The 26,961-nt window shown below is 36.1% G+C and overlaps 1 protein-coding gene and 1 non-coding gene across 22 annotated transcripts in view; both read left to right on the top strand.

Moving 5' to 3' along the window:
* Tenm3 (teneurin transmembrane protein 3) overlaps positions 1 to 26,961 on the top strand; it is a 2,467,413-nt gene that overhangs the window by 2,407,244 nt on the left and 33,208 nt on the right. For 15 of the 21 annotated variants that reach the window (XM_063234704.1, XM_063234699.1, XM_063234711.1 and 12 more), the window contains 7 exons: positions 108 to 375; positions 1,387 to 1,530; positions 5,704 to 5,953; positions 6,610 to 6,630; positions 13,365 to 13,597; positions 14,615 to 14,769; positions 15,505 to 16,379. In XM_063234704.1, coding sequence (XP_063090774.1) covers positions 108 to 375; positions 1,387 to 1,530; positions 5,704 to 5,953; positions 6,610 to 6,630; positions 13,365 to 13,597; positions 14,615 to 14,769; positions 15,505 to 16,379 — 1,946 coding nt within the window. The remainder of the gene's footprint in view (positions 1 to 107; positions 376 to 1,386; positions 1,531 to 5,703; positions 5,954 to 6,609; positions 6,631 to 13,364; positions 13,598 to 14,614; positions 14,770 to 15,504; positions 16,380 to 26,961) is intronic. The other 6 variants (XM_063234707.1, XM_063234714.1, XM_063234710.1 and 3 more) reach the window with 2 other exon arrangements.
* On the top strand, positions 3,517 to 3,618 carry LOC111756619 (U6 spliceosomal RNA). The gene has a single exon (XR_002791050.1). It is a non-coding gene; the product is annotated as a U6 spliceosomal RNA (small nuclear RNA).

The following is a 26,961-nucleotide window of genomic DNA, read 5'->3' as shown; positions in this document are numbered from 1 at the left end:
CTCATGCTTGGTGTTTTACTCTGTCTTCTACTAGTTTCTTTTAATTATATTTTCTCTAACAGACATGCATGACCACACACAGACACTTCTGCTTTGTTCAAACGCAGGTACTCCATGAAGAAACCACCATTCCAGGAACAGATTTAAAACTTTCCTACTTGAGTTCCAGAGCTGCAGGGTATAAGTCAGTGCTCAAAATCACCATGACCCAGTCTGTCATACCATTTAATCTAATGAAGGTTCATCTGATGGTAGCTGTTGTTGGGAGACTCTTCCAAAAGTGGTTTCCTGCCTCTCCAAACTTGGCCTATACTTTTATATGGGATAAAACAGATGCATATAACCAAAAAGTCTACGGTTTGTCTGAAGCTGTTGGTAAGTTCCATAAATCTCTGCACTGAAAAAATTGCGTCAGTGTCAGAACTATCATAAATATTGTATCGCATGCATTTTTATTTTCTTCTTTATAGTTTTACTTCTCTTTTTATTACCTTTTTATGTTTTCTGTATCTGACATTGAGTTGGTTTCAACTGATAATGATTAACAGAAATCATATAAAATTTGTGTGGGGGAATTATGTCTGCTCTTTTGGCTAAAAGGGACAGTCAATTTAGTGGAAGAACAATTTTAAACCATCAAACCACTTGTTTTATTAAATGACTCAACAGTGCTGTCAAAGATTGACATGAGATCTATTGCTGAAAGCTCAACTCAGAACCTCAAAAACTAAAAGATAAATTTTTATTCATTTTTTACCTAAAAATAAAATAGGCATTTTATCCTAAAATTAAAATGTAATTTGCACGTGTTTATTCAAATCAAATAGTTTCCACTTCTCCCTTCATTTTTTGTAAATTTTAAAATTCAAATTTGATTGTGAACATTAAAATTCTTTCAATTATGAATTATTAATTTACTGCTAGTTTGTTTATTCCTGATACGTGTAAATACATTATCATAATCTTTTTGTATTCTAGTGAACCTTATTATCAAAAACATTTTCCATGGTTGCTCTTTAGAAACTAAGCAGCTTTAATTATTCAAATAGCAAACATTATTTTAGTTATTGTCTAATCACCATTAAGGGCTAACTTATCTGACCCTGTTACTTTACCAGTTGCCTAATCTAAACTTGATTTTGTGCTGTGAAAATCTTGTGAGAGATTGATGTGATGAGGGAACTGAACTCATTCCTATTAAACCCATAGAAAATAACATTTGGAGGTCATTATTTTGTAATGCTTTCATATGGTTAAGTCATTTATATAAAAATAAATTGAAAATATGGCTCAGAACGCAATTTTGAAAGAGATTTTTTTTCAAAGTAATAAAATAAACCTCCACCTGTAGTTGGAGGAATGAACTGTGACTTGTTTTGATTCCAGTGTCAGTTGGATATGAATACGAGTCGTGCCTGGACCTGACTCTGTGGGAGAAGAGGACTGCTGTTCTGCAAGGCTATGAACTGGATGCTTCCAACATGGGTGGCTGGACTTTAGACAAACATCACGTGCTGGATGTGCAGAACGGTAAGATCTTGTTCACAGAGAGTTGACGTCACCCACCCCACCCTGATTACACTGATGTAACATTTTATCCTGTGTGTGCTCTGAAATTACTCTTGGTAGGAAAACTATGAGGTACTTGTAAAGACGAAAATCACAAAGTGGAAACTGTGCAAGATTCTTTCACTGGACTTTTAAATGTTTATATGTTTCTCACCACAATAAGTTATCATTTGAATGTGACTGATACTACATGAAAGGCTTCTGTGTGGGAGAATTCACCACAGAGTCACCCGCAAGCATCTAATTCTGCACAAGTCTGTGAGTGTAGCCAGAGCTCTCTGGAAAGGTATACTGGAAATGGAGGCAGGGACTTCTCTAAGGCAGAGAGAAAATTAAAACTCCCTGTGACTTGGCCAGCCGTGGTGGCACATGCTTGAGAGGGTGAGGCAGGAGGATTGCTGCAAGTTCAAGGCCAGCCTGGGCTAAGTAGTGAGTTCCAGATCAGCCTAAAATACATGGTAAGACCCTGTCTTAAAAAAAAAAGCTATATGACTTTTCCAAAGTATTTCTATTAGATTTTTAATTCTTAGATCATTAGTCTATTCTACATACATAGATGTTTTTTAGTACGTGAACTATATTTGTAAATTCTACTCAAGGAGGGAATGAATAATCTGAGAAAAAACCAGGAATCAAAACTACTACTTGTAGCAGACCTGATAATGTGATAAATGGATATGCTCTGAATAAAATTGTTCCAACATCATAAACCAAAATATGATCCCCTTCCTCTCATAAAGAATATTATTTTTATTAAGCAAATTATGTTGGTTTTACCGTGTTTGTGATATTTTGCCCACATTTTTGTCTGATGTCAGATAATTTAAAGGTGCTTTGTTAGAAAAGCAAAATCTTGAAATAACCTATTTTAATCATTGTTTATAAATGACCAAAGGAGGAAATTTTACAGCACTGGGGAATAGTCTACCTTTGAACTTCGCAGTTTTTGGAAGGCTTAGAATGTTAATTGAAAATATAACACAATTAAACATTCATGATTAATGATTGATTTTCAGATTAATACTGCATGAATGTTAATTCAATTTTTTAAAAAAAAAAACTTTTCGTAAGTATTGAAAAGGACACATGTTAGCTACCAAGCCAGTGTGTGAAAATACTGGTATCTTCTCTTTAGGAGATAAATAGGACTGAGCAAATTAGTAATAAGAAAAAAATCAGAAATATCCTGCACACCTTCAGTGTTTCAGAGCAATAGAAAGTTCTGATTTCCTTTCAGTTACATCCTGACCATTAGGGTGTAGTTCAGTTTGCATACCGGGAGGTTGTGAGCAGAGCACGTAACCAGTGCCCCGGGCAGCACACAGGTTAGAAAAGCAGGCCTCCCAACCAACAGGCAAGCTCCATGTTGTCTCTGAGCCTGTCTTGAATCATTGGTGTTGTCTTCAAGCAGTGGTAGTCCATTGTGTGAGCAACACAAGAAAAAAATCATGGTCTTTCAAAATGCAAAGCCATGTGCTACCCATGCTAGTAGCTGCCCTTAAGTTATTTAAAATTATCTTACATAATTTGCAATTATTTCCATGTTCTTTCAGGAGTCCTTCCCAAACAACACTAGGGAAAACCTCTCCAGATATATTTTACTTATAATGAAAATACAGGGTAAAATTCATAACTACTGAGCTATAGGATTTCATGCCCGAGATTGTAAAGTAGAAGGGAGACTGTAAGTGAAGAGCTTTAACTCCTGTAACTCACTGCTGTTAGAATACTTAATATCACATTAGATGGACAAGGAAACTTCTTGGTATTCTAAATCCAGGCCTGTTGTCCTGTTGCGTGCTTATAAATTCAGCGCTTGGGAGGCTGAGGCAAGGGGATTGCTGCAAGTCTTAGGCCAACCTGGCCTACTTACTGGGCTCAAGGCCAGAATAAATTGCATAGCAACTCCTTATCTTAAAGCACATGTAAAACCTGAATGACTGCTCTCTTCACATATGCTGCACATATGCTAGAACTGGAATGATTCAGAGATTGGCATGGCCTCTGCACAAGAGTGACACACAAATTCCTGAAGCATTCCATACTTTTCAAAGAAAACTACTGAATTACCCAAAATTCTATACTTCAAAATATAAGTGCTGGATGTGGTAGTGCAGGCCTATAATTACAGTCTCTGGCGTGCTGAGGCAGGAAGATCACAAGTTCAAATCTAACCTTGGTAACTGACTTAGACCCTGTCTCAAAATAAAAAATAAGAAAGAATTTAGAATGCAGCTCAGTGCAAAGGCCATGGGCTTAACCCCTAGTACAGCAAAAAAAGTTGGAAGTTATAAAATGTGTGTTGTTTTTAAATGTGAAATAACCTAAGTCACAGAAAGAACTGATTGGAATTTCAAATTTTATCCAAGAACACTTTGACAAATAGTGACTTTCCTAAGTGGCATGTGTCTAATTGAATAAACAAAGTGATTTGTAATCATGACAAGGTGGATGAGCTATAGAAGTAGATTACAGAAGATGGGAAGGCAAAAATGTAGACAGTGACAAGCATTTGTGCAAGCACCCCGAAACAGAAATAAATAGTTTAATGTTCTGCTTTCTATTGTGCCATGATAGAGAATCATGAAGAGCCAATCTTTCAAAGTAATGACTGAACAAATCAGGTGCAGTAGAGCAGTAGGCTGACTTGTAGAATTCTTCTGATGAAAATTGCAGAACTGGCTTGTATAGTAAATTAGTTTTGCATAATTACCAAATAACATAATCACAGAAAGAAGAATCGTAGGTATCATTAATGTATTCTTTGAATATTCAAGGCAAAAGGCATTTTATATCTTGTTATGATCCAGGCTTCTTAAAACTGTTTTTTCTTAATTTTGAAGAAACCTGTTTTAGCTTTCCTGATTTCTTTATGTAAATTTGCTATGAGTATTACATCACCCAAATAACAGAGCATTAAAAAAAGTAATCATAGGATGTATCTAAAATGTTCTGAGCAGTAAGGAAAGCATAATTATTTTGATCACTTTTTCACTTTAAAATTATCCCATACTAGAACAAACAATACTTTCTCAAGTTTTCTATTTGTTCTTTCATGGGTTTATTCTTTTAACAGAGTATGTGCTAAGAAATATAGTCATTTGCTCTAAGAATTGCTTTGAAATGTAGAAGATCCAATAAATATAATATATGAAGCTCTAAAGGCAGAGCAGCAGGTGGTTTATACAGGTAATTAACACATTGAGATGTGTCATAAAATATGCATTGAACAGCAACAGCTGACCATCCAGTGTATATCAGACCAAAATGGAGCCACTGATCTACCTATACTAGTGGTAAAATGAAAAACTAGTCTCAAATCTAGTTTCTAACTATGAAAATCTTTAATACTTCTCTGGAATTTTTTCTCAGATGTTCATTGAACACTACAAATGAGCAGACTTGCTTTTTTCTTTATAAAATCATTGGCACTTTCATGCCTTGAAGTAGAATTCACTTTAAATAATAAATTAGCCTTTCACAACAGTTTTGTTATGTTTGACATTTTGAATAATTTCATATATATATTCTTATTTCTGATGAGCATGTAAGCAAGAATATTCTTTGACAACATAGTAGAAATCAAGTAGGCCTCCATCAATGAAAGGTATAGCTTAGTGGTAGAACACACGCTTAGAATATGCAAAGCCGGGGTTCAGTACCCAGTGAAACTCAACCTTCTGGGACCTCTGCTATAATTAGCAATTTCAGATAAATATTTTTTTACTTCATTTTCTATGAAGTATTTTAACTTTTAAAAAATGAACGATAGGGCTGAGGATTTAGCTCAGTGGCCTAAATGTCTGCCTGGCAAGTGCAAGGTTGTGAGTTCAATCCCTAGTACCAAAAAAAAAAAAGAATTTGGGTTTCTATTTTTTATTGTTAATCCTTTCTTCCTTTCACTGGGCATTCTTTAAATTTATCATAGGAATTACTTTATATACCCTATGGACTTACCATGTAATTTTTATATTAGTAGCTGAATAGAGTTCCTTCCAACAATAGAATTTTAAATAAAAGTGTCCCTGTCTAAATCTAAAAGGCACTGAGTCTTTCTTAGATCTATAGCAAACATTTTGACTTTTCATCTTTATGCTTTTTATCATAAGAAATATGCATTGTTTTTTCTTCCAGGTATACTGTACAAGGGAAATGGGGAAAATCAGTTTATCTCCCAGCAGCCTCCGATTGTCAGTAGTATCATGGGCAATGGACGGAGGCGCAGCATCTCCTGTCCAAGCTGCAATGGTCAAGCCGATGGGAATAAACTCTTGGCCCCAGTTGCTCTAGCTTGTGGGATAGATGGCAGCCTCTATGTAGGGGATTTCAACTATGTCCGCCGGATATTCCCTTCTGGAAATGTAACGAGTGTTTTAGAACTAAGGTATGTCTTTCCTTAATTTAGGATCTTAATAAAATCTAAATGTGCCTTTTTAAAAAGAAATGTTGAATGTGATATATTAATTTATTTATAAACCTGCGTTTTCAACAGCTAAAGCTCTCCCGGTGGGGAGGGGTCAGTTCTTGGTTAAAGATAGCAGGGTAACATGTGTGTATTGTTTTATAAATATGTGTGTAAGAGAGTAAAATATTTGACCACTTTCAGTGAATTTTCTGTGCACTAATGGGATGAGACTATGATTTTTAAATATTTATGGTTTTCTTTAGAATAACCCTATAGTATCAGTATTCCTCTTTTATTTCACTGTGGTTGAAATTAAGACATAAAATATTTTCTTCCAATATCAAGGCATGATTGTAATGAACAAAGTTTACAACTTTTTATTAAAATGTTGAATCTTTAAGTTAGGTCAACCCATAATGCCAATAATAAAAGTAATATCTGCTTTGCTTAAACGTATTATCAAATTAACCTATTCTGTCAGTTATTTCAGAAGTGTTGGCCTGCAAAATTCATTTCCATTGTTACTTCTGAATATTTTCCATATAACTAATTAAAATCTCAATATTTACTTCATATTTTAGAAGCCTTTTCTAACTGTGCTTTTTTTTCACTTTTTTTTATCTGCTTCCGCCAAGAAATAAAGATTTTAGACATAGGTAAGCATTTTGCTTAAAGGTTATTGCGTAATTTCAAATGCACTTTTTACATTTCAATGTGACTTTGAAATTGTTTTCTAATAACATCATCATGGGAGAGGAAACTCAGTATCAGAGAATGTCTAAAGATTAAACCCACTTAAGTGAGCTGTTATTTTACAATATATTGCAAAATATATTATGCGTTTTATAAGATACATTTTGTTACAAACAAAACACTATAATGACTACCTCTGTATAACTATAATACAAAGAGAGTTGTAAGCTTCAGTCGCTGACCTATGTAATCTGAGCTATATTGAAAAAAAAAATTTTTAATAGAAAAGTTTGAGGAAGTCTTTTTAGTTTGACCAGGATGCATGGCAGATCATGTTTGTTGTGCCCAAAGTTTATTCAATTTGTGATACTTTGATTAAGAAAAAGAATCTAAAAATACTTGACTTTTAAAAATATTTTTTTAAAGATATGATCATGTGAACATTTTGTCAGTGCCTTTCTCTAGGCGTGGAAGGGATCCATGCAAATGTGGAGTCCTGAAACTTAATAGGCTTTATTAGCTTCCTGCTCCATCATCTCTGCCTATAATGTTCATTTTCCTAAGTTGGAAAAGTGACTAGATTTAAGTAATCTGCATTGCTGTTATGAAGCTAATTGACCGTCTTTAAAGCTGAGGATGTATATAATTAAAGCAAATCTATCAGCAATATTTTACTTGCTGTGTACACTTAGCTGGAGAAGGTGCACTAAAGGCTCTTATAGATACCTTTCGCTGAAAGCCGTTCCTCAGGACAGCAAAAAAAAAAAAAAAAAAAAAAAAAAATGGGAGGAAAGCAATACTTCAAAATAAAACTAGGAAAAAGCAAGACAGCTTGGACATGCTGGATGTAGTATGGCTGTTAAGATAGCTAAGGCTGTGATATCAGATTTTAAAATTAGAGGTATTTCATGTGAGATACTTTAGATCAATAAATCAACACAACCTATTTAAAAGATTGCATAAAGATTGATAACTAGCAAATAAAAACAAAGGCCCACTGAAAGCCATTGCACATCAGAGTGACCAGGCATGGTCCTGTGACCTTTTCCGGAGATCCCATATTGATCTCATACTTTCAGCTAATGGGTCACATGGTATGATTAACACTAAACCTCCACCAGCGTAGGGAGTGTGCAAAGCTCTGCTCTTAGAAACCACTGTAGAACATCAAAATTTTTCCAGCTTTGCTTTCATAGTTGCTCTGGAGAAAGGTGGAAAGACAAACAGGAATATACACCAATTCAGTCTGAAAATGCTGCAAGCAATAGGTGATAGAAAAATGATCAAGAAGTTACCTTTTTAGGAAGCTGACCTGTCCTGTTAGGCACAGTGAGTGCCAGATGTTTTATGTATGTTACTGCAAATCCACACAGCAGTCTTTCTGGGCTATAGTGAAGCAATGGATGTTACCTTGAGGATGTTACCTATCTCCTCCCCCAAGATATACAGCTCAGAAATGTGGAGCAGAGATTTGAAGCACTCTAAAAACACATTCTTTCCACTGTACCACACTCCCTGTTTTTATATGTTCCAATGATGAGGTTTCTGTGGTAGAATTTTCTGAGATGCAAGAAACTAGACTTATTTCACAGTCATTTTACAAGTTACTTACCGCTATAATCTCTTTCTCTGGAAAAAAACAACCTGGAGTTAGAGCTCTTATTCATAACATGAACTCACTTTTTAGTATGAGCTCACTATGTACTAATTCATTATGTACTAACTTGAAAGTGGTACTCATTGTAATCCCTCTCTCATGGTTCTTCATCACTTTGCTCTTCCGTATATCATCCTGACAAAATTTGGGGCTTCTACATTTCCTTTACATGCTATGCATGCAAAATGTATAAAGTTTGAATTCTATATTGATATTCATCTATTAAATCAATCAGTGTTAACCAATTGTGTTACCTAATCACTTATGATGTACCAGGTATTTGACAAATAGTAATATTAGGTAAAGGTCTCTGAAACTCAGTCTAATTAGGGAAAAGAGTATGTGAGAAACTAAATAACATTATCAGCATTATTCTTTGAAATTAAATCATACAAGGCTTATACAATGAAGGTAGTTCTGTGGAAGAAAAGATTCCAAGGGTAGGGGGTTGTGGTAAGGAATGTTTCTGAAATGGTTGATATTTGATCTAGGCCTAAGGTCTGATTAAACCAAACAAGAACAGGGAGGACAATGCGGGTGGGACAGGAAGGAATGAGTGTATTGCATCCCCCTCAGTGAAAGGTAAGCTTAGCAAGGGATCTAATTGACAGGCTCCTGGAGTACTCTAAGGACTTACTCTCCAATCTCTAGGATAACACAAACAATGGGGAATCTTCTTAGGTTCAAAGTGGCCTTTTAGGAAGATTAATTTTGTATTAAGCATTCAGAATAATGTGCAGATTTATTATAATGCTGATGTACCAAATCAGATTCTAGGCACATAAAAATAAGAGGCTAACAATGAAAGAAATCAACCAATGCAAGGCATAGAATGAGAGGTCATACAGTGCTTAGAATTAAGAAAATATAGAAAGTGGACAAGATTTTTATGCTCAAATAGTCAAATTATGATATTATTGATAATGATACGAATTTCATTTGCTTAGTAATCTAATTTGACTTAACAGGTCGGCATACAGCATTTCAGCCTATGGGACCTTCTTTATTTAGCTTAAAAAACTGAAATTACTATCAGATACTCCTGTTTGCCTGCCTCTAATCATCTGCATTTTACCAGTTATAAGACCCTGCTTGGTTTTCTCTATATTCTTATTTTCCTGGGTAGTATCATAGCCATGTGAATATTAGGAATAGGTGACACAAAGGAAAAAGAAACTGAAAAAGGTGTCTAAATTTACAAAAATGAACAGTACTATCAATTGTTAATAACTAAGTAAAAAATAATAATGTATGTTTCTCATCCTTTTATTCTATTTCATATACTTTAAACTGTCATTAGTTAGACGAATGAGAAAATATTAATAATAAATATATGGACACATAGTCTTCTTATTTTAAAGTTTGAGAAGTATGCTTTTACCAAATTAACAAGTACTACCAGGATACCATACAAAAATAAAAATTTTCAGCTATACTTTAATGAATAGGACTAAGTATTACTCGATCACTCTATTAATTTTTTTCTAAATGGAAGTTCTAAAACGCTTTGAATGTGTTTCTCTTTGATATCCCAAGCATTTCTTCCTCTGATGTTTACAGTTTTAATTTACTAACAAATCCATCTAGTAGATGATGAATTTTAGCTCATCCTTGCTCCAATTCTTTAAAATTCTAAAATAAAACCTTAAATTAACTAATACCAGCTAAGGAGCATTTAAACATTTAGGGCTAAACTTCAGCTTTGTAAAGATCAAAGAAAGTGTCCATCACAAATTTCTGAATTTGAATCAGTTAAAGATACTAAATTGTAAAAACTTGATTCAGCACTCCTTTATTGATTTAATACTTAAAAACAAAACATGCACAGAAATACCATATCCCAAGACCTTGTTTCAATAATTTTACCATAAAATAATATGGCAAATAGTATGGAATATGGCTTTTATACATAAATATAATTTGTTTGTGCATCTTCAAATGCTGTACGCTAAGCACTATGGCATAATTTCCAACTAAAAAGTTAAAATGCTGCTAATAAAAGTTAAAAGTGCTCTGTAGCTTGTTCTTTGCAAATATTTCTGTGGCCTAAGACCAGAAATTCAGTGGCCTAAGACCACTGAATTATGACGAAATAAATTAGTATATCCAGCCTGCACTTCCCACTGGTTCTGTGTCTAATAGAATAAGATGGTAGAGAAACTGGCTTGATAGTTGTGACAGTGATTCAACAGGAGTTAACAATCAAGATGCAGTATACAAAAGGTTCTTAACTAGATCTCAGTTTCCGTATTCTGCTGCTATTATTCATGGTTGTAATGTTATTTCAAACCCTTATGAAACTGCAAAATCTCAGAGCATCCATCACACAAAAATGCTCTTGTGTGCCTGTTGCTGAACAGAGATTTCCCCAAACCGTGCGTGTAAATCCCTGTGTTCCAGCTGCCAGCTGCAGATTTTCAGTCATGATAGCCACACATTTTCACACTAGACATATTGCTCATCTAAAAACTCACCAGTCCTTTGTACCAACATACCAGCCTCTTTAGTGCCCTTTAGGATGTTGGAAAGCAAGCTTGCCCTGTCAGGAAACTGTGCTTAAAATTAGGTGATCTTGAGTCCAACTCACATTGCATCTGTGAGTCAGAGCTCCTCATTCACCAGTCTATCAACCAGAAATTTCCAAATTCACTTTTCTTTAATACTGCAGTACTGAACTTTCATCTGACTCAGCAGAGGCCAGGATCTAAGACCCAGCTCCGATTTGCCATGTAGGTTGCACTACAGGGAATTCATCCAGTTCTCATTTCCTCCCCTTCTGTGGGGAATAGTTCCAGAGGCTAATTCTCCTCTCTAGGATCACATGTCCTCCACATTTGTTCTTCTGAACAATAGACTTCTGCACAAAATGAGAGCTTTCTTTTTGTAGGCATTTTAAAAGCCGTAGACATATGTTGCTTAATTTAGAAATGTCTGTGGTCTTGAAAGAGATGCATCAGGACATGAAAAAAAGCAAATAAAAGCACCACTCTATATGTTCTCTTATTACCACGCCACTAGAATAGAGGTGGTGCCAGTAAAGGCACAGTTTAAGATTTAAATATCCTTTTGTTTTACATCAAGAACGCTTGGATTCTGTGGCTCATGTTCTGTGTGTCGCTGCCACTCGAGCTCCCACCTCAAAAATCTGAGTTTTTTCTCAAAATGAAAGTATCATGAAAGAGTACGTGATTCATTCACATTTCATATGACCATGTAGTTCTTAAGTATTTTTATTCTTTAATGACCTGTATTTCTTTATGAGTCCTTCAAATCACTTTTTACATTTTTACATTGCATTTACAAAGGTTAATCTATCTCTTACTACTAAAAGAAAAAAGATTGTAAAGCAGACCCAAAAACTGAGGGTGTTCATACTTCTGTGTGACTATTGATTTGTCTCTCTGTGAACATTACATCCATAGAGCTCACCAGAGCTCCCAAAGTTCTCAGAGACCCCAGTCAGTGGTGGCAAAGCCACGGCACTCATGACACAGTGGGCTGTTCGTATCATTGAAAGCTCTAAAAGATTCGCCACCAGTCACTGCCCTGTGTGATCGGCTGCCTCCTCCACCAGTGTAAGATATATTAGTGAAAGTTACAGCCTGTTGTTTTAAGAGTAAAATTTCTTAGAGGAGCATGAAGTTCTATGTTCAGCACTTACAAGGAAGAAAATGAAGTAGTAAGGGTTGTTTCACCAGAACTTATCTTTATTATTAATGATACTATCATAATGAAAATGTTGATGTACAGTTTGGTTTACACTTCATGTTTGTTTGCTGAGACAGGGTCTCAGTATATAGTCCAGATGGCCTTGAATTCACAATGTAAGCCAGGCGGGCCTCAAACTCACTGCAATCCTCCTGCCTCAGCCTCCAAAGTGCTGGGATTACAGGCCAGAACCGCCATGCCTGACTTATACTTCATATTTTAGACATTTATGTACAAAATAAATGGAAACAAGAGTATGACTTTGTGTGTCTAACTGTGGAAAGGGGATAAGGAAGAAGAGAGAATATGAGCGGGAAAATCATTTAGTAAAATCAAAACATTGTACATTGTTGTCAGTTGACATCTTTGATGAAACATTATTTTTTTAAGACAATATTTGTGCATAGTTCAAAAAAAATTTTTTTATACAGTGTTGGGAATTGAACTCAGGACCTCACGCTGCACTACCCTCTTGTCTTTAATATTTTTTTTGAGACAAGTATCATTAACTTCTCAAGATAACTTCAAACTTAAGGGTTTTTAGGGATGTTAGCTTTTTAATTCCAATTATTTGTCATAATCTCTGCTTCCCTTGATAATTTTAATGTTTGTTACCAGGAATAAGAGGTATATTTTACATTTGCATTGCTTGTATTTATAAAACTGAGGCACTGCATTTTGCAATTCTGTCTGTACCTCAACAAATTCATAGATATGTTGCATAACTCAGTTTAAAACTAACAATAAAAAAGAGCATCCTGAAACTGCCTTCTATACTTAACTGATCTCATTCTATTACTTGACCCCGTACCTGTGGACAAGCATTATCAATTATATCAGTCTTTTCTTGATTATGATGAAGCAACTAAGATAGATACATTTGGTTGTGTAGCAAGAAGAAAAGGGATAATTCCCTACGGTTAAATGTGAATGAAATTAGTGGTATATTATATTTCACTGCAGAATTTGTTAGAGATAACCTTTTTCTTGGAATAAACTTTGCCACTCAGGAATAATTTATAGATGGCCTTGCACTGAACCAAAAAACATAGAGAACTTGATTCTTCATATTAAACTAGAATCATATTGTCTTGAATGGTAATTATTCTTAAGAACAACTTTTAATAAATTGTATTCTCAGTATCAAGCCAAAGAGAAAAACAGTAATATCACATTTGCTTAAATCATTAAATATACTGTTCATTTTCCACTCTTTGATAATGGGTTCCAGTTTGATCAATTTCTCATGATCTCTCTTGGTTGGCTTTTAATTTCCCTCTGTATATTAAGTGTAACTCTCTTGTGATGTTTATGCATGATCTTCTTTTGCAGCAGCAACCCAGCTCATCGATACTACCTTGCAACTGACCCGGTCACCGGAGATTTGTATGTTTCTGACACTAACACCCGCAGAATTTATCGTCCAAAGTCACTGACAGGAGCAAAAGATTTGACTAAAAATGCAGAAGTGGTCGCAGGAACAGGGGAGCAGTGCCTTCCATTTGATGAAGCCAGGTGTGGGGACGGAGGGAAGGCTGTCGAAGCAACGCTCATGAGTCCCAAAGGTACTGGCAGTTACCAATTTGGGGGTTTCTTTTTATTAAAAAAGAGAAAAATAGAAAACACAGTTAGTGCCTGATTGTGTTTAGTGCTGAGTCTTACATTTTACTTTCAACTCATCTGGAAAGCTGTTTCACATCTACTGTTTTAAAAAGCCATTTAGCGTGAAACTGCTAGAGTCGTAAGTTGATTTTACAGTAAATATTAGGTTCTTAGAATTACTTGTATCATCATACCATTTTTTCTACATTTCAAAGAATGAAGCAGCTACTGTATATTATTCCGGTCACATCCTGTTAAACTTCAAGGAAGTGTCCAAATACTTTCATTGTCCTGGAATTTCTTTGTCATGAGTGAGTCCTCAGCCTTTTAAAAACCATCACTAAGCAACCCAATGAGCTCTTACCCACTTCAGAGCTGTTAAACTTTTGTTTCCATGCCATGGAAAAAATGCTTGCTGTCAGGAATTTTCAGAGGTAACAGGGTCTAAAATTCTATGTGATAAAGGCTTTTAAAGCAGTCAAGATTGGCTCCTTACTTCTGTACTATGCCATTCATTAAAATGTTGTTTGATTCAGTTACAACCTTACAGGTTGTAAGGTTCAGAGGCCTTATTTTTTTCATTATGGATGGTAACTCTAATGTGAACAAGGACTGAAAAAAGTACTTGGTGTACTGAATTATTCATAAGAGCAGATTTCATTGTGACAAGGTCAACAAATCATGAATACTGGCATAGATCTATTTTTGTTAGAATATTGGTACTATAAGTTGATTAACAGAATTTGAATCTCTGTAATGTACAGACATTATAATTTGATACTTGAAATGTAGAAGTACTACATCTATAATTATAAATGCCTGTGTTGACTTTTTTCTAATGCTTCTGCAATTGGCAATCTTACCTGCTACATGTCACCCATGTCATCACTGAGGTCAAATATTTAGCTCTGTGATGGACATAAGAGTTTAATTAAAATTATTTTTGAAAATTTAATAACATTTACTTCTCTTGGATAAAGGAATGGCAGTTGATAAGAACGGATTAATCTACTTTGTTGATGGAACCATGATTAGAAAAGTTGACCAAAATGGAATCATATCAACTCTGCTGGGCTCTAACGACCTGACATCAGCCAGACCTTTAACCTGTGACACTAGCATGCACATCAGCCAGGTAGCTAAAATATAAGCTGACTTATTTTCTTCTAAATGATTTGATTTGCTGTGTCAGTAGACTGTGATGGCACCATATTAACTGCATGTATCTGGTGTGACAATGGTATTAATAAAATTGTTCCATTTGAACATAACTCAAGAACTAATAATTATTTTCTTCTGTAATTCTGTATTTGATGAATCCAATTAAATACAGAACTGTTAGCACTAAGAGATGCTAAGCATTTGTAATAAAATACCTACAAATTATCAACATACAGATGTTTCAAAAAGAACAAATCTCTAATCTTTTGATTGTATGGCTCCTTCAGTTGCAGAGAAACCTCACTGTGATTAGTCCCCAAGGACTTACATTTAGAATTAGGAACTTTACTGTTAGCCTGATTGAAAACACAGTAGAATACTATTACATTCATAACCTAGAAATCCCTGACATTTTGGGGTTATTACTGCTGTAGGGAACGTATGCGTTTGTATCTCAGTGATACCTGTTGAATCACTGCATAGAAGTTCATTTGCTCTTCGGCTATAACAAGCAAATTTTTCAGTGTGCTACATTTTTAAATAAAATGTTATTTCCTAACATTTGTCTCCACTAGGAATTTTTAGGTTCATTTTACTACAGCTATTGAAAAACAATTTTAAAACAGTTTATCAAATTAAGGCTAATTTCCCTGCATGATCTAATTTGCTCTCCTGGCAAATTAACCAGATCATTTCTTTCTTTATGAAGGTACGTCTGGAGTGGCCCACTGACCTAGCCATTAACCCTATGGATAACTCCATTTATGTCCTGGATAATAATGTAGTTTTACAGATCACTGAGAATCGTCAAGTTCGCATTGCTGCTGGACGGCCCATGCACTGTCAGGTTCCTGGAGTGGAATATCCTGTGGGGAAGCACGCAGTACAGACAACACTGGAATCAGCCACTGCCATCGCTGTGTCTTACAGCGGGGTCTTGTACATTACCGAAACTGATGAAAAGAAAATTAACAGAATAAGGCAGGTCACGACAGATGGGGAAATCTCCCTAGTGGCTGGGATACCTTCAGAGTGTGACTGCAAAAACGATGCCAACTGTGACTGTTATCAGAGTGGAGATGGCTATGCCAAAGATGCCAAACTTAATGCTCCATCCTCCCTAGCCGCCTCTCCAGATGGTACACTGTACATTGCAGACCTAGGAAATATTCGGATCCGAGCTGTGTCAAAGAATAAGCCTTTACTTAACTCAATGAACTTTTATGAAGTGGCCTCTCCAACTGATCAAGAACTATATATATTTGACATCAATGGTACTCACCAGTATACTGTCAGTTTAGTCACTGGTGATTACCTGTACAATTTTAGCTACAGCAATGATAATGACATCACTGCCGTGACTGACAGCAATGGAAATACCCTTAGAATTAGACGAGATCCAAATCGGATGCCGGTTCGGGTGGTGTCTCCAGATAACCAAGTAATATGGCTGACAATAGGAACAAATGGATGTTTGAAAAGTATGACTGCTCAAGGACTAGAATTAGTTTTGTTTACTTACCATGGCAATAGTGGACTTTTAGCCACTAAAAGTGATGAAACTGGATGGACAACATTTTTTGAGTAAGTACATGAAAATTCTACTCTGGTTATAAAATACTATGAGATGTTAATATAACCTACAATAATATAATTTTAAGGGCCAAAGGGAGCCATATTCTTTATGGCCTCGAGCTCCGATATTTTTGAATCCTTCTTTCACAAAATAGAAGACAAAAAAAACAGGGCCTTAAAAGGGCCCCATACAAGACAAGTCCTGAAGATTAAGTATAGTTTTGCCTCATGGCAAATTTACCTTTGCTTTAGACAGAGTTGGTATATTAGCATTTTGCTTTAGACAGAGCCAGTATATTAGCAGCAAAACTTTGAAGAAACAACTGTAGCATTGGTTTTAGGCATGAAACCTTTGGCTTTGTATTTGCCAACTTGATGAAACTGATGGCAGCAGGAGCTTTTGTTGAATAAAACCTTCCAAAACATTCACAGTGAACTTTGCTGATGACATTAGTACTGCACACCTTATATATACCAAAGAGAAGGGCTTGACCTAAGTGCGATGGCATGTATACCCAAAGTCCTACTACTTGGAAGGCTGAGGCAGGAGGATTGTGAGTTTGAGGCTAGTCTGGGCCATATGGTGAGTTCAGAGCCAGCCTGGACAATATAGTTTTACCTTCTGTCATAAAGACAAACAATAACAAAAGGGCTTAAAATCTGTATAATCAAGTATTGGAAAAGCTAAGCTACAGTTTAAAAAATCTTACAGCTAAATGCAAACCAGAAATGTCAGTTGCCATCTGAAAGCATATGAAAAGGTCTGAGGCTTATTCATGTAGAGTATTTTACCAAACACCTGGGGTAGTAGGCCAGGCCACATGCTATCGGAACAGTCACATTTTTGAGGTCAGTAAAAATGAAGTGAAAATTAGCCCCTGTGTGTTTGATGACATATAGGACTTCGCAGTGAGTATGTGTGTAAAATCATTTTCAATTGCTCGTTTGTTTGACTAACATAGCACAGGCCACGAAGGGAAATTAGATGTACCAAGATGGCATGTTGACAAATGCAAAATAACTCTTAGAATGAATATTGAACCCCTTAGTGTGATTTTTACAATGATATGCTAAAGCAAAAGTATTTTTCTCCAGGAGCATACCACTAAAATTATAGTAAATGTCAGTAGAAAAAGTGATTCAATATACAAATATTTTCTGTACAACTTCTGTGGAATGGATCTTATACGTAAAGCTTAGTTCTCCTGTAGCTCAATTGCTTTTCTTTTTTGACAGATTCCCTTTTAATAAAATGAATGTTACCCAGCAGCGTGATTTTGTCAGAGGAACAAACCTTTTCAATTGAATTACATTAAAATTCTGTTCTTAACATTCCTTTTGCTCATTTTACGATCGCAATAGGAAAGGAATAAATTGGAAGTTAATGGAAAGCACTTCCTTTGCACGGCTTTCAAAGTGATAGCAGGCTGTGTTGCCAAAGAGGTAAAAACGAGCATGGAAAAAGTGCTACCTCACATGAGACTGGGCAGGAGAGCTGCTGTGATTATAAAATCTTCAGGAAATGATGGCAGCTTGGCTAGGGTTTCATGTTAATTGAAAGCAGGGAAGAAATATAAAGAAATAAGTTTTTAGTACAGACTAAGACTCGAGCCCTGCTCAGTGGGCCATTTTTGGATGTGTCCTTATTTGTTCCAGGAATCAAACTACAAAGAAGTCTTTTGACTTAATACTGACACATGAGCTTCCTGAAGCAGCCGTGATGATTTCCTTAAGACCCACAAATTTAATCCATCTAGGAAAATCAGAGAACTTCACGGTGGGGTTGATGTGAGATAGTTTAAGCAAATCTGGGTTGTTGGGTTTTTTTTTTTTCCCCCTTTTAAATGATAGCACACAAAGATATATTGCTCTATAAGAGGATACCACCAGAATTTCTAGTCAGGTATTAGCAGATGGCTAAAGTAGAAACTGAGTTGGGTCAGCAAGCCAATCTTGTGAATATAATGGGAAAGCATTATTTTAAATTAATCCAAACACAGTGCAGTCATATTTTTACAAGTACAAACTTGTTATACATCATATTGAAGTATATCTAGGAAATGGCATACTCAGATAAACCACAGGAAAAGTATTCCAAAATGCATTATCAAAACGTCTTACCAACTCTAACCTCATAGTTTTATACTTATATATGATGTGTGTATATATATATATGTGTATGTATATATATACATACACATACACATATTTTAATAATATGGTACTTTAACAAATTAGTGTTTCAAAAATAACTTTTCTAATAAAAGTAACAGATATATTATTTTTCAGAAACAGTGATTTTAATTTTCCTCCAAATATGTGTAATGAAAACATGATTTTAAATGTCTAAGAAACATGTATGTGTTTTGTGAAAGTACATGAAAGTAGAATTGTTTTAAGAAATTCAGAATCATCATATCAGAGTGACAAACGATCCTTTTTTTATCCCATACGTCCTTACAGCATTGCCTAGGAAGAGCAGCTGTGCAATCCTGTGGATCAGAACCATAAAATACACCCAAAAATAAGAGCACAGGTAGAAGAGAGTGTATGCTTATCAGGCAGGCCTTCCAGAAGCACTCGAAGAGCAACATATTTTGTCTGTGGCTGTCTGAGATTGCAGACAGGCAAACTGAACTCCTGCCACTCTTCACAAGGACCTTACTAACACTTTCTGCTTATTGTGTCCTAACACGGACAGGTCGTCTAACAGAGGCACCAGGACCTGTGCATCCTTGTGAGGCTTCCTTTGTTTTTGTAGTTATTGGTGAGCTGCAGACTCTCAGAGTATTAGTACATCTCTTTAAAGCTTGCCTTCATATTTTTGTAGTACTGCATGCCTAATTTAGACTTGTCAGGCCTCTTGGTAAGTTCATAAGGAAGGTATTTGACAGGTTTCACAATGGCTAGCATTTTACCGAAACCATACAGAGATTGTAAAAAAAATCATTTCCTGTTGAAAGACTTCAGTTTTCTGACTTTTATTACACCAGTTTCTTGAGCTGATCCATGCTCCATAATCATCTTTCTGAATAAATATCCCCCACAGAAAAATTAAACTTTTTAGTCTAAATTCCCATGTGTATGTGTGCAGCTTTCTAGCTAGAATAGTAGTACCTGAAGAGTTTTGAGATTAAAACTCTTATAGGATAGAAACAAATGTAAGAAGACCTGGAAACAGTGAATTTTATGCTGATAAAAGAACAGTTGCCATAATCCCCACCATAAAAACTTTACAAGAAAATGAGCTTAAATTACTTACGCTACATATTTTTACATAGTTACTATTTTTATTAGTAGTAATCTTAGTGTATAATTAGCATATTGCAGTATTGGTGTGATACTGGTGTGAGTGCAAAATGAAATATGCAATGATTTTATAAAACAAAAACCATTTGGTTGTCTTTGTGGCCCCCACTTCCCCTGGAACGTTGCATTGTACATAGAACTCTCCTGAAGCTGTTGGTTGAAAGGCTGAACATAAACCAAAGATGTAGACTGATGAACATTTATTTATAGAGAAGAATCTGATAAGATCTATAGCTCAATCTTTCCAAGACTGTACTAAAAGAATACTATTTAAATACTCTCTTGCTTTATTACATAGTTCAGACCTGTGTACTAACTGTTGATATAGAAAATATTAACACTTCCCATACTTACTATTAATAAATTTACTTAACCAATATTATGTTTTTTTACTTTCATTATAAAATAAGAGCTTAATCATGTTATTTATATAGTTTTTAAAATATGTCATATTAATAGTGCTTTATTCTAAAATATTGATCTTAAGGCATAAAAACAGAGAATGTTTTCAGTTAAATGCCGTTAAAAATATTCTATTACGGGGATTGGAAAATGGCGGTGAGCTAGGGAATCGAGCGAAGAATCTCTCCAGAGAATTCAAACTCAAAGATAAAAAAAGACAGCATGGAGAGGACCAGACAAATCGATAGCGATTCTTATTAACCAAGACAGTACAACTGGAGGATTTAAAGTCGTGCTGAGACCGGAGGCTACAAATCCCGCGCCCTTAAATCAACAAACAGACTCATGGACCCAGCACGAAAAGCTGAGTTGCTTTTGGAGACCGCGGGAAACTGAGACCCAGATCGAGACTCCAAGTAGCAGCCAGTTCTGCACCGCTGCACCAGCGCGGATGTACAAAGCTCTGGCGATTCAAATCTAAACGGTGCACAGAAATCTGACCGGTCAGCGCTGAGCCACGAGTGGGGGAAAAGTGGACAGCTTGGTGTGCGGCGGTCCCGGAACGCGGACTTGCACCGGACCCTGGTGAGTACAGAAAACCCCGCCGCTGCTGGGTTTGACCAGAGAACAGCTGGCCCGCCACCACGGGGAAATCAATAACACAGAATCTGGTGCAGACATATTAGCCTGGCGGCAGAAATCGCAGCTTAGTGACATCACCAGGTCGCCCTGTAGGGAGGGCTGGTGGAAGACATCTTAAGTCCTGGCAGAGCCTGATTACTTGTTGGCTTCAGCTCCACACAGAGAACTTAGTGGGAGCCATCTTTGTTTTGGGCAGATCTGCTTTTCTGGTGCACCTATCACAGAGAGGTTTGGAAGAGAACGGCTGGGACCTGGGCAGAATCCTGTGCCATTACCCAGCTGCTTCTGATTCAAAGAGAACTGGCAGGAGCTACTGGGGCTAAACCAAGCCTCTGCTTGGGGCCCAATAAGCAGATACAAAATAGTCACAACTCAGTGACAACCAGAAAGTACAGCCTAATTTATGAACTAACTGACACAGAGGCTAGAGTCTAGACTGTACCGCCCCTACATCCCAGCCTTCCCCAGATAACAGCAAATTGGGGAGGACAGCAAAAACTCAAGCCAGCACGCTTCTGAAAGGCCCTAAGCAATTCGGAGAGGGCCAGAGAACTCCAGGACAGTCTGAAAGAAACCAGAAACATGACAAGAGATAAAAATAAAAAAAAAAAAACTCCAGCTGTTCAACAGGAGAAATTAAACCCAAGAGAACTAAATACTGAAGAGAACAAGCACAGTAACCATCCTCTACTCGACACAGCATCAGCCGAAATTAAAAAGTACTTACATGATCTCATAGAGGAATTTAAAGATGTACTCCTGATCCAAGTGAGGCAAGATATAAAGAGATTAATTAAAGAAATGACAAGCCCCGCCCAAGAGAACACAGATGGAAGAACTGAGGAAATCAGAAAAGAAAGAGAAGCATCTGAAGAAGAATTTAAGCATAACTTAGAATACATGAAACAGATCCAAAGAGAATATCAGGAAACTCAGAACTCCATTGAATATTGGCAAAATGCCTTGACAGAAACTAAAGACAACCTTCTGAAACTTGAAGAGAGATTTAGGGCTTATGAACGTGAAAGAAAAAGCCTCTTAAAAATAACAAGGAACCAGAAAGAAGCAATTCTAAAACTGGAAGATGATAAAAAGATACATAACCTAAGGATAAAGAATGTGAGTGAGGAAGCAGGAACATCCAAAAATGAAATACAAAAAATATTCACAGAGATATTAAAGCAAAATTTCCCACGTATAGCAAAAAGAAATGATATCCAGATAAAAGAAGCATACAGAACGCCAGCTACCTACAACCAAAACAGATCTACGCCTAGGCATATAATAATCGAGATCCCAGAAATCCACCAAAAAAACAGAATATTAAAAGCAGCCAGAGAAAGGATGCAGGTTACCTATAACGGGAAATCTATCAAAATAACAGCAGACTTATCATCACAAACTCTTAAGTCAAGAAGGGAGTGGGGAGAAATATTCCAAGTCCTGAAGGAAAAAAATATGCAACCTAAGTTCATATATCCGTCAAAACTCTCTCTAAAAATTAATGAAGAAATAAGATACTTTCAAGACAAGGAGGAACTGTGGGAGTTCGTGGCCACCAATCCAACCCTACAGAGAGCGCTGAAGGACATTACAGAGAAAGAGAGGAAGAGATATCAGGATTACAGCTACAGTGGCAGAGAAGCCTCAGTGAACGGGGCAGACCATGGAATGAGGGAATAAGGTGGACAAATTATAGCAGAAAAGTGGAGTAGCAGGCATGAGGCAGAGACGGTAAGCTAGTCTTTAGTAGAGACAGCTCTGAAACTATATTTAAAAAAAAAAAGCAGAGGTCATTGCTAATGGTGTATAACGATTTAAAAGACACAGTAGTCCTAGTGACATATTTAGATTGAATTAAATTTGTTCTGGTCTGTCCACTCACATCAGATTTGAGGACACAGACCTCTAGAACCAAAAATAGCAGGTTATACCACGGCAACTATCCTTACTTTCCTATTGACTTAGGCTGAAACTCTGTATTACTTACCTTGTCTTACTATGACTGATCTTAATTGTATCTGAATCATAAGACTATTGGTTGGCCTTGACTGATCCTATTAGAAATCGGTATGCGTGTTAGAATCAACCCTAAAAGTAGAGGAAACTACTCTGAGCATGACAAGATGTAAAGGATATCTATACTGGTATGAATCAGTAACAGCTCTCAAATACTACAATGCAGTCAAAGATAAGTTTTTATAAAAATAGGTGATAGTATGTTTAACTATAATAAGCCAGTGTTGTCGACAAATCTATTGAAAATAACAAGAGAAAACATAGTAGCTACGGAAGATCATTTATATTATAGTTTTATAAGTCCTATCCATTGCATGATTATCTAGGAAATTGTTTCGTTGTCTTGTTATGACTTGGTTTTCCCTATAATACAGAGAGGATAGGAACAAATACTCTGAGGAAGAAACCTGAAAAACCCGAGGCTTATTTTGTAGCATTATAATATAAATTCTAGCAATCTATTGCTTGCTGATTAAAATGACTCTGGACTGGTTTCTTCAGCTCAACTTCAGCATATGCAGAGATGGGGACGGCTATCACAAAGAGAATGAGAGATGCGATGGTAGTTGGTATTGTCTTCCCTAATTTGGAACTTGAGGACCTAAAAAGACTCCATCATCCTGTAATGATTTGATTAGTTCTATAATATGCAATAAGTATAGAAAGTGGGTGAAGTTAGGGACAACTATTTGTAAGAAGCTAGAGACAGTTAGATAAGGTAGATCTCCAGTGGACTTGCTTTGAAATCTGTATTTCTTTAAATTGTTTTTTTATTTTTTTTTAAAATGTTCTGTTCTGTTTTGATATGGTTAACCTTATCCTCTTAGAGATGTAAAACAAATAGGTGGGACTGATAATCATATTACAGAGCTTTTGTTCGGCCATAGAGCAGAATGGTTTGTAGGGTCATTTTTTTTTGAATGTCATTCTATATACTTTAATTCTATAACCTGAACAGCCATTTCGAAGATGACAATTTGTAACTTATCAACTGGCAATTTCTTACCTTTTGTTTGTCTGTAATTTAGAATTATTTCTACCCTTTTTTTTTAATTTCCATGTATTTTTTTTCGTTTCCTTTTCTTTAAATAAAAAAAAAAATATTCTATTACTGTACCTAGTGTCAGAGAGGATTCTGAAAAGCAAAAACTTGGATTCCAACTTGAGATTCTTTTTTTTTTTTTATTTAAGGAGAAAAAGAAAAAAAAACAAAAAAGGGTACAAGCTATACAGAATTTCAGAAAAAATAAACAGTAGGAAATCACTAGTTAATAGATTACATATTGTTATCTTAGAAATAGTTGTTCAAGTTACAAAATTAAAGCATATAAAGTGGACTTTCAAACAGTGAGACTGGAAACAGTTTTGTTCAATGATCCAACAAAACTCAGTAATATGGTTATCTATCTTATACACTTAAATATATATGCAGTTAAATTCTTTAGAGCACTTTCTTTTCCTTTCTTTTGTACAATGACAATTACACATTTTGGGTTTTATTACTCCCACAGTTCTTACTACTTTTTTTGAAGAGAATAAAACCAAATGTGACATGACAGAACAGAGTCAGTCAAATCAAAAGGATGAACATAATAGATAATGTAAAAACAAAATACTAGGTGATCAACAATAGTTACCATACTGCCTCTTGCTATCTTGAAAAGAATTGCCTATATCATAAGTTATAATAAAATTGAACAAAACAGTAAAGAATAAAACCAAAACATTGGAGACATTACAGGACTTTAAAAGAAGATAATAGTCAACCGGAATGGGTGTCATAATGAATCTTATTGTCTTCACAGTTTTGCCTATACTTTCGAACTTGGAACTATCAAGCAAAGCAGAATAGAGGAAAATCAGTCAAAGCAAGATGGTGAGGGCTATACAGGGTTTCAAATCAAGTTATAGGAAATCAAAGTAGGTTACTATAATGTATCCTATTTTTTAAATTTTCCCTTAATTAAAAAGATAAAAATAAAAAAGTAAATAATTATTAAAAAGGAGATTTACATAAAAGAGGGCATAACAACAAAACAGTGCAGGTCAAAGCATAATCATTTAAGCAAAATAGTGTCTCACCACAAGATATCCTGACATTAAAGTAGTTACCATAGTGTCCCTTTCCTTGAAATCTTTCAGTATAATTTCGTATACTATAGCACCAAACATATCAAGATAATGTAAAACCATTCAAGAGAATGACAGTATTACAGGGTATTTAGAACCAACTATCAGAAAATGAACAATGGTTTCTGTATAATCTCCTCGTCTATAAAAGTTTTTGCTTATATTATCACATATAATAAAATCCAGTAAGATACAACCTGTTAAGACTGATGGAGACAGAAGAATAAAAGTTTGATAGGACTTCAAAACAAGATGATACTAAATCAGCACTAGCTATTATGATGTCTTGTTTTCTCCAAAATAGCTGTTCCTGCCATCCAACCTTCTCTGCCTCATTTCTGTTGAGCTCTTTTTCTGTCCTCTGTTGTCAGTTTGTCTTCTTCATTTCTTTTTCTGCTCCATTCATTGTGGCCTCTCTGCCACTGTTTATGAAGTCTTGGTATTTTCCTTTTTTAGAATATCCTGCAGTATTCTCTGTAGAGTTGAATTGGTGGTTGCAAATTCCCCTAGTTCCTCTTTATCCTGGAAGCACCTTGTTTTTCCATCAATTTCTTTTGGCTGGAGATTATTATCTTTCAAAGCTTGAATTATTTCCCCCACGCTCTTCGTGATTTGATGGTTTGTGCCGAGAAGTCTGCTGTAATTCTGATGGGTGTTCCCTTGTAAGTGATCAGTTTCTTGTCTCTGACGGCTTTTAGTATTCTGTTCTTATATTGGATTTCTGGAATTTTGATTATTATATGCCTGGGTGTAGCTCTGTTTGGGTTATAGGTGGCTGGGGTCCTGTATGCCTCATACATTTGAGTATCTTTACCACTTGCTAAATTAGGGAAATTCTCTTGGATTATTTCTGTGAATAGCTTTTGTAGTCCATTTGTTTGTGTCCCTACTTCTTTTATGTTCTTAATTCTTAAGTTATAGATCCTCTTACCGTCTTCTAGCCTTTGTATTATTGCTGTTTGTTTTCTTGTTATTTTCAAGAAGTTTTTCATTTCATGCTTCCATATTACAAATCTGCTCTCCAGTTCAGATAATCTATCCTTAGTTTCTTTCAAGCTGTTATGCCAGCTTTCGAAAGAGTTTTTAGTTTCCTGGTAATCCCTTTGAACCTGCTTCACGTATTCTATGTTTTCTCTATTTTCTCCATCAAACAATTCTCCCCTATTTTTCTGTTCTTCCATTCCACCATCTATTTTTTCTTGGGTGGTGCTTAGCATTTCTGTAACTATTCTACTTATATATTGCTTTATTTCATTAAATACTTCATTTTTAAACTCGTCTATGAGGCTCTGGAGATAGTGCTTTATGTCTATTGGTGCCATGTCTGATACTGCATGTTTTCTGTCTTCCTTTGCTTTTCCCTTTCCTGGATCAGTGTTCTCAGGATTAGGGACTGAGGACCCTTTCTTGTTGCTTCCTCTTCCCATACTTTTTGTTCCTTCCATACAAGTGAATGTAGGAGGCTCAATTTTTTTCTCTTTTTCGGTTACGGTTTCTTTGAATTGCACCGGCTAGGTGTTCCCACCCACTGCAGTGTACTAGGGAGACAAACACCTGGGCAGCCTCTGCTGGGCTCGCCCCTCCAGGTCAAGCTCCCGAAGGCTTCACCACTAGGGAGCACCTCCAGCGGCTGGGACCTGGTTTGGGCTAGCCTACTGGGTCTTAGTCAGCGACGTCACGCAGGCCAGGCACTCTGCACCAGTCCCACTTGTGAGGGGAATATGTGACTAATGTCACTGCAGCGTCCTGTTCCGGCAAGTCTACCTGGTCCCAGTATGTCCTTTGCTGGAGCCTCCTACTCTATGGAAAGGTCCCTGTCCGCTCACTCACTGCAAGTCGATGTAGGGCTCCCTGCTAGTCCCACTCTCAACTCCATTTGCAGATTCCCGCTCTCAGAGCTTTCGCGAATCTCTCTCCCTGCTGTGCCAATTCAGACGCAGCAGCGGCAGCAGGAAATTCAAATTGTGGCTTCCAGTGGCACGGGTTCTAGCTTCCGCGCTGAGACTTTATCTGTTCCTGTTATAGCACCAGGATTGGATTTCCAGTTGGTTTCTCTTAGCTTAGTTCATTCCTGGGTCAGCAGGGTGTA

Source organism: Cavia porcellus, unplaced genomic scaffold, assembly GCF_034190915.1.
Source record: "Cavia porcellus strain 051 isolate PalLab524CR breed Dunkin Hartley unplaced genomic scaffold, mCavPor4.1 scaffold_24, whole genome shotgun sequence".
NCBI lineage: Eukaryota > Metazoa > Chordata > Mammalia > Rodentia > Caviidae > Cavia > Cavia porcellus.
The sequence above is the reverse complement of the archived record's forward strand: the minus strand, read 5'-3'. Positions and strand labels throughout refer to the sequence as shown.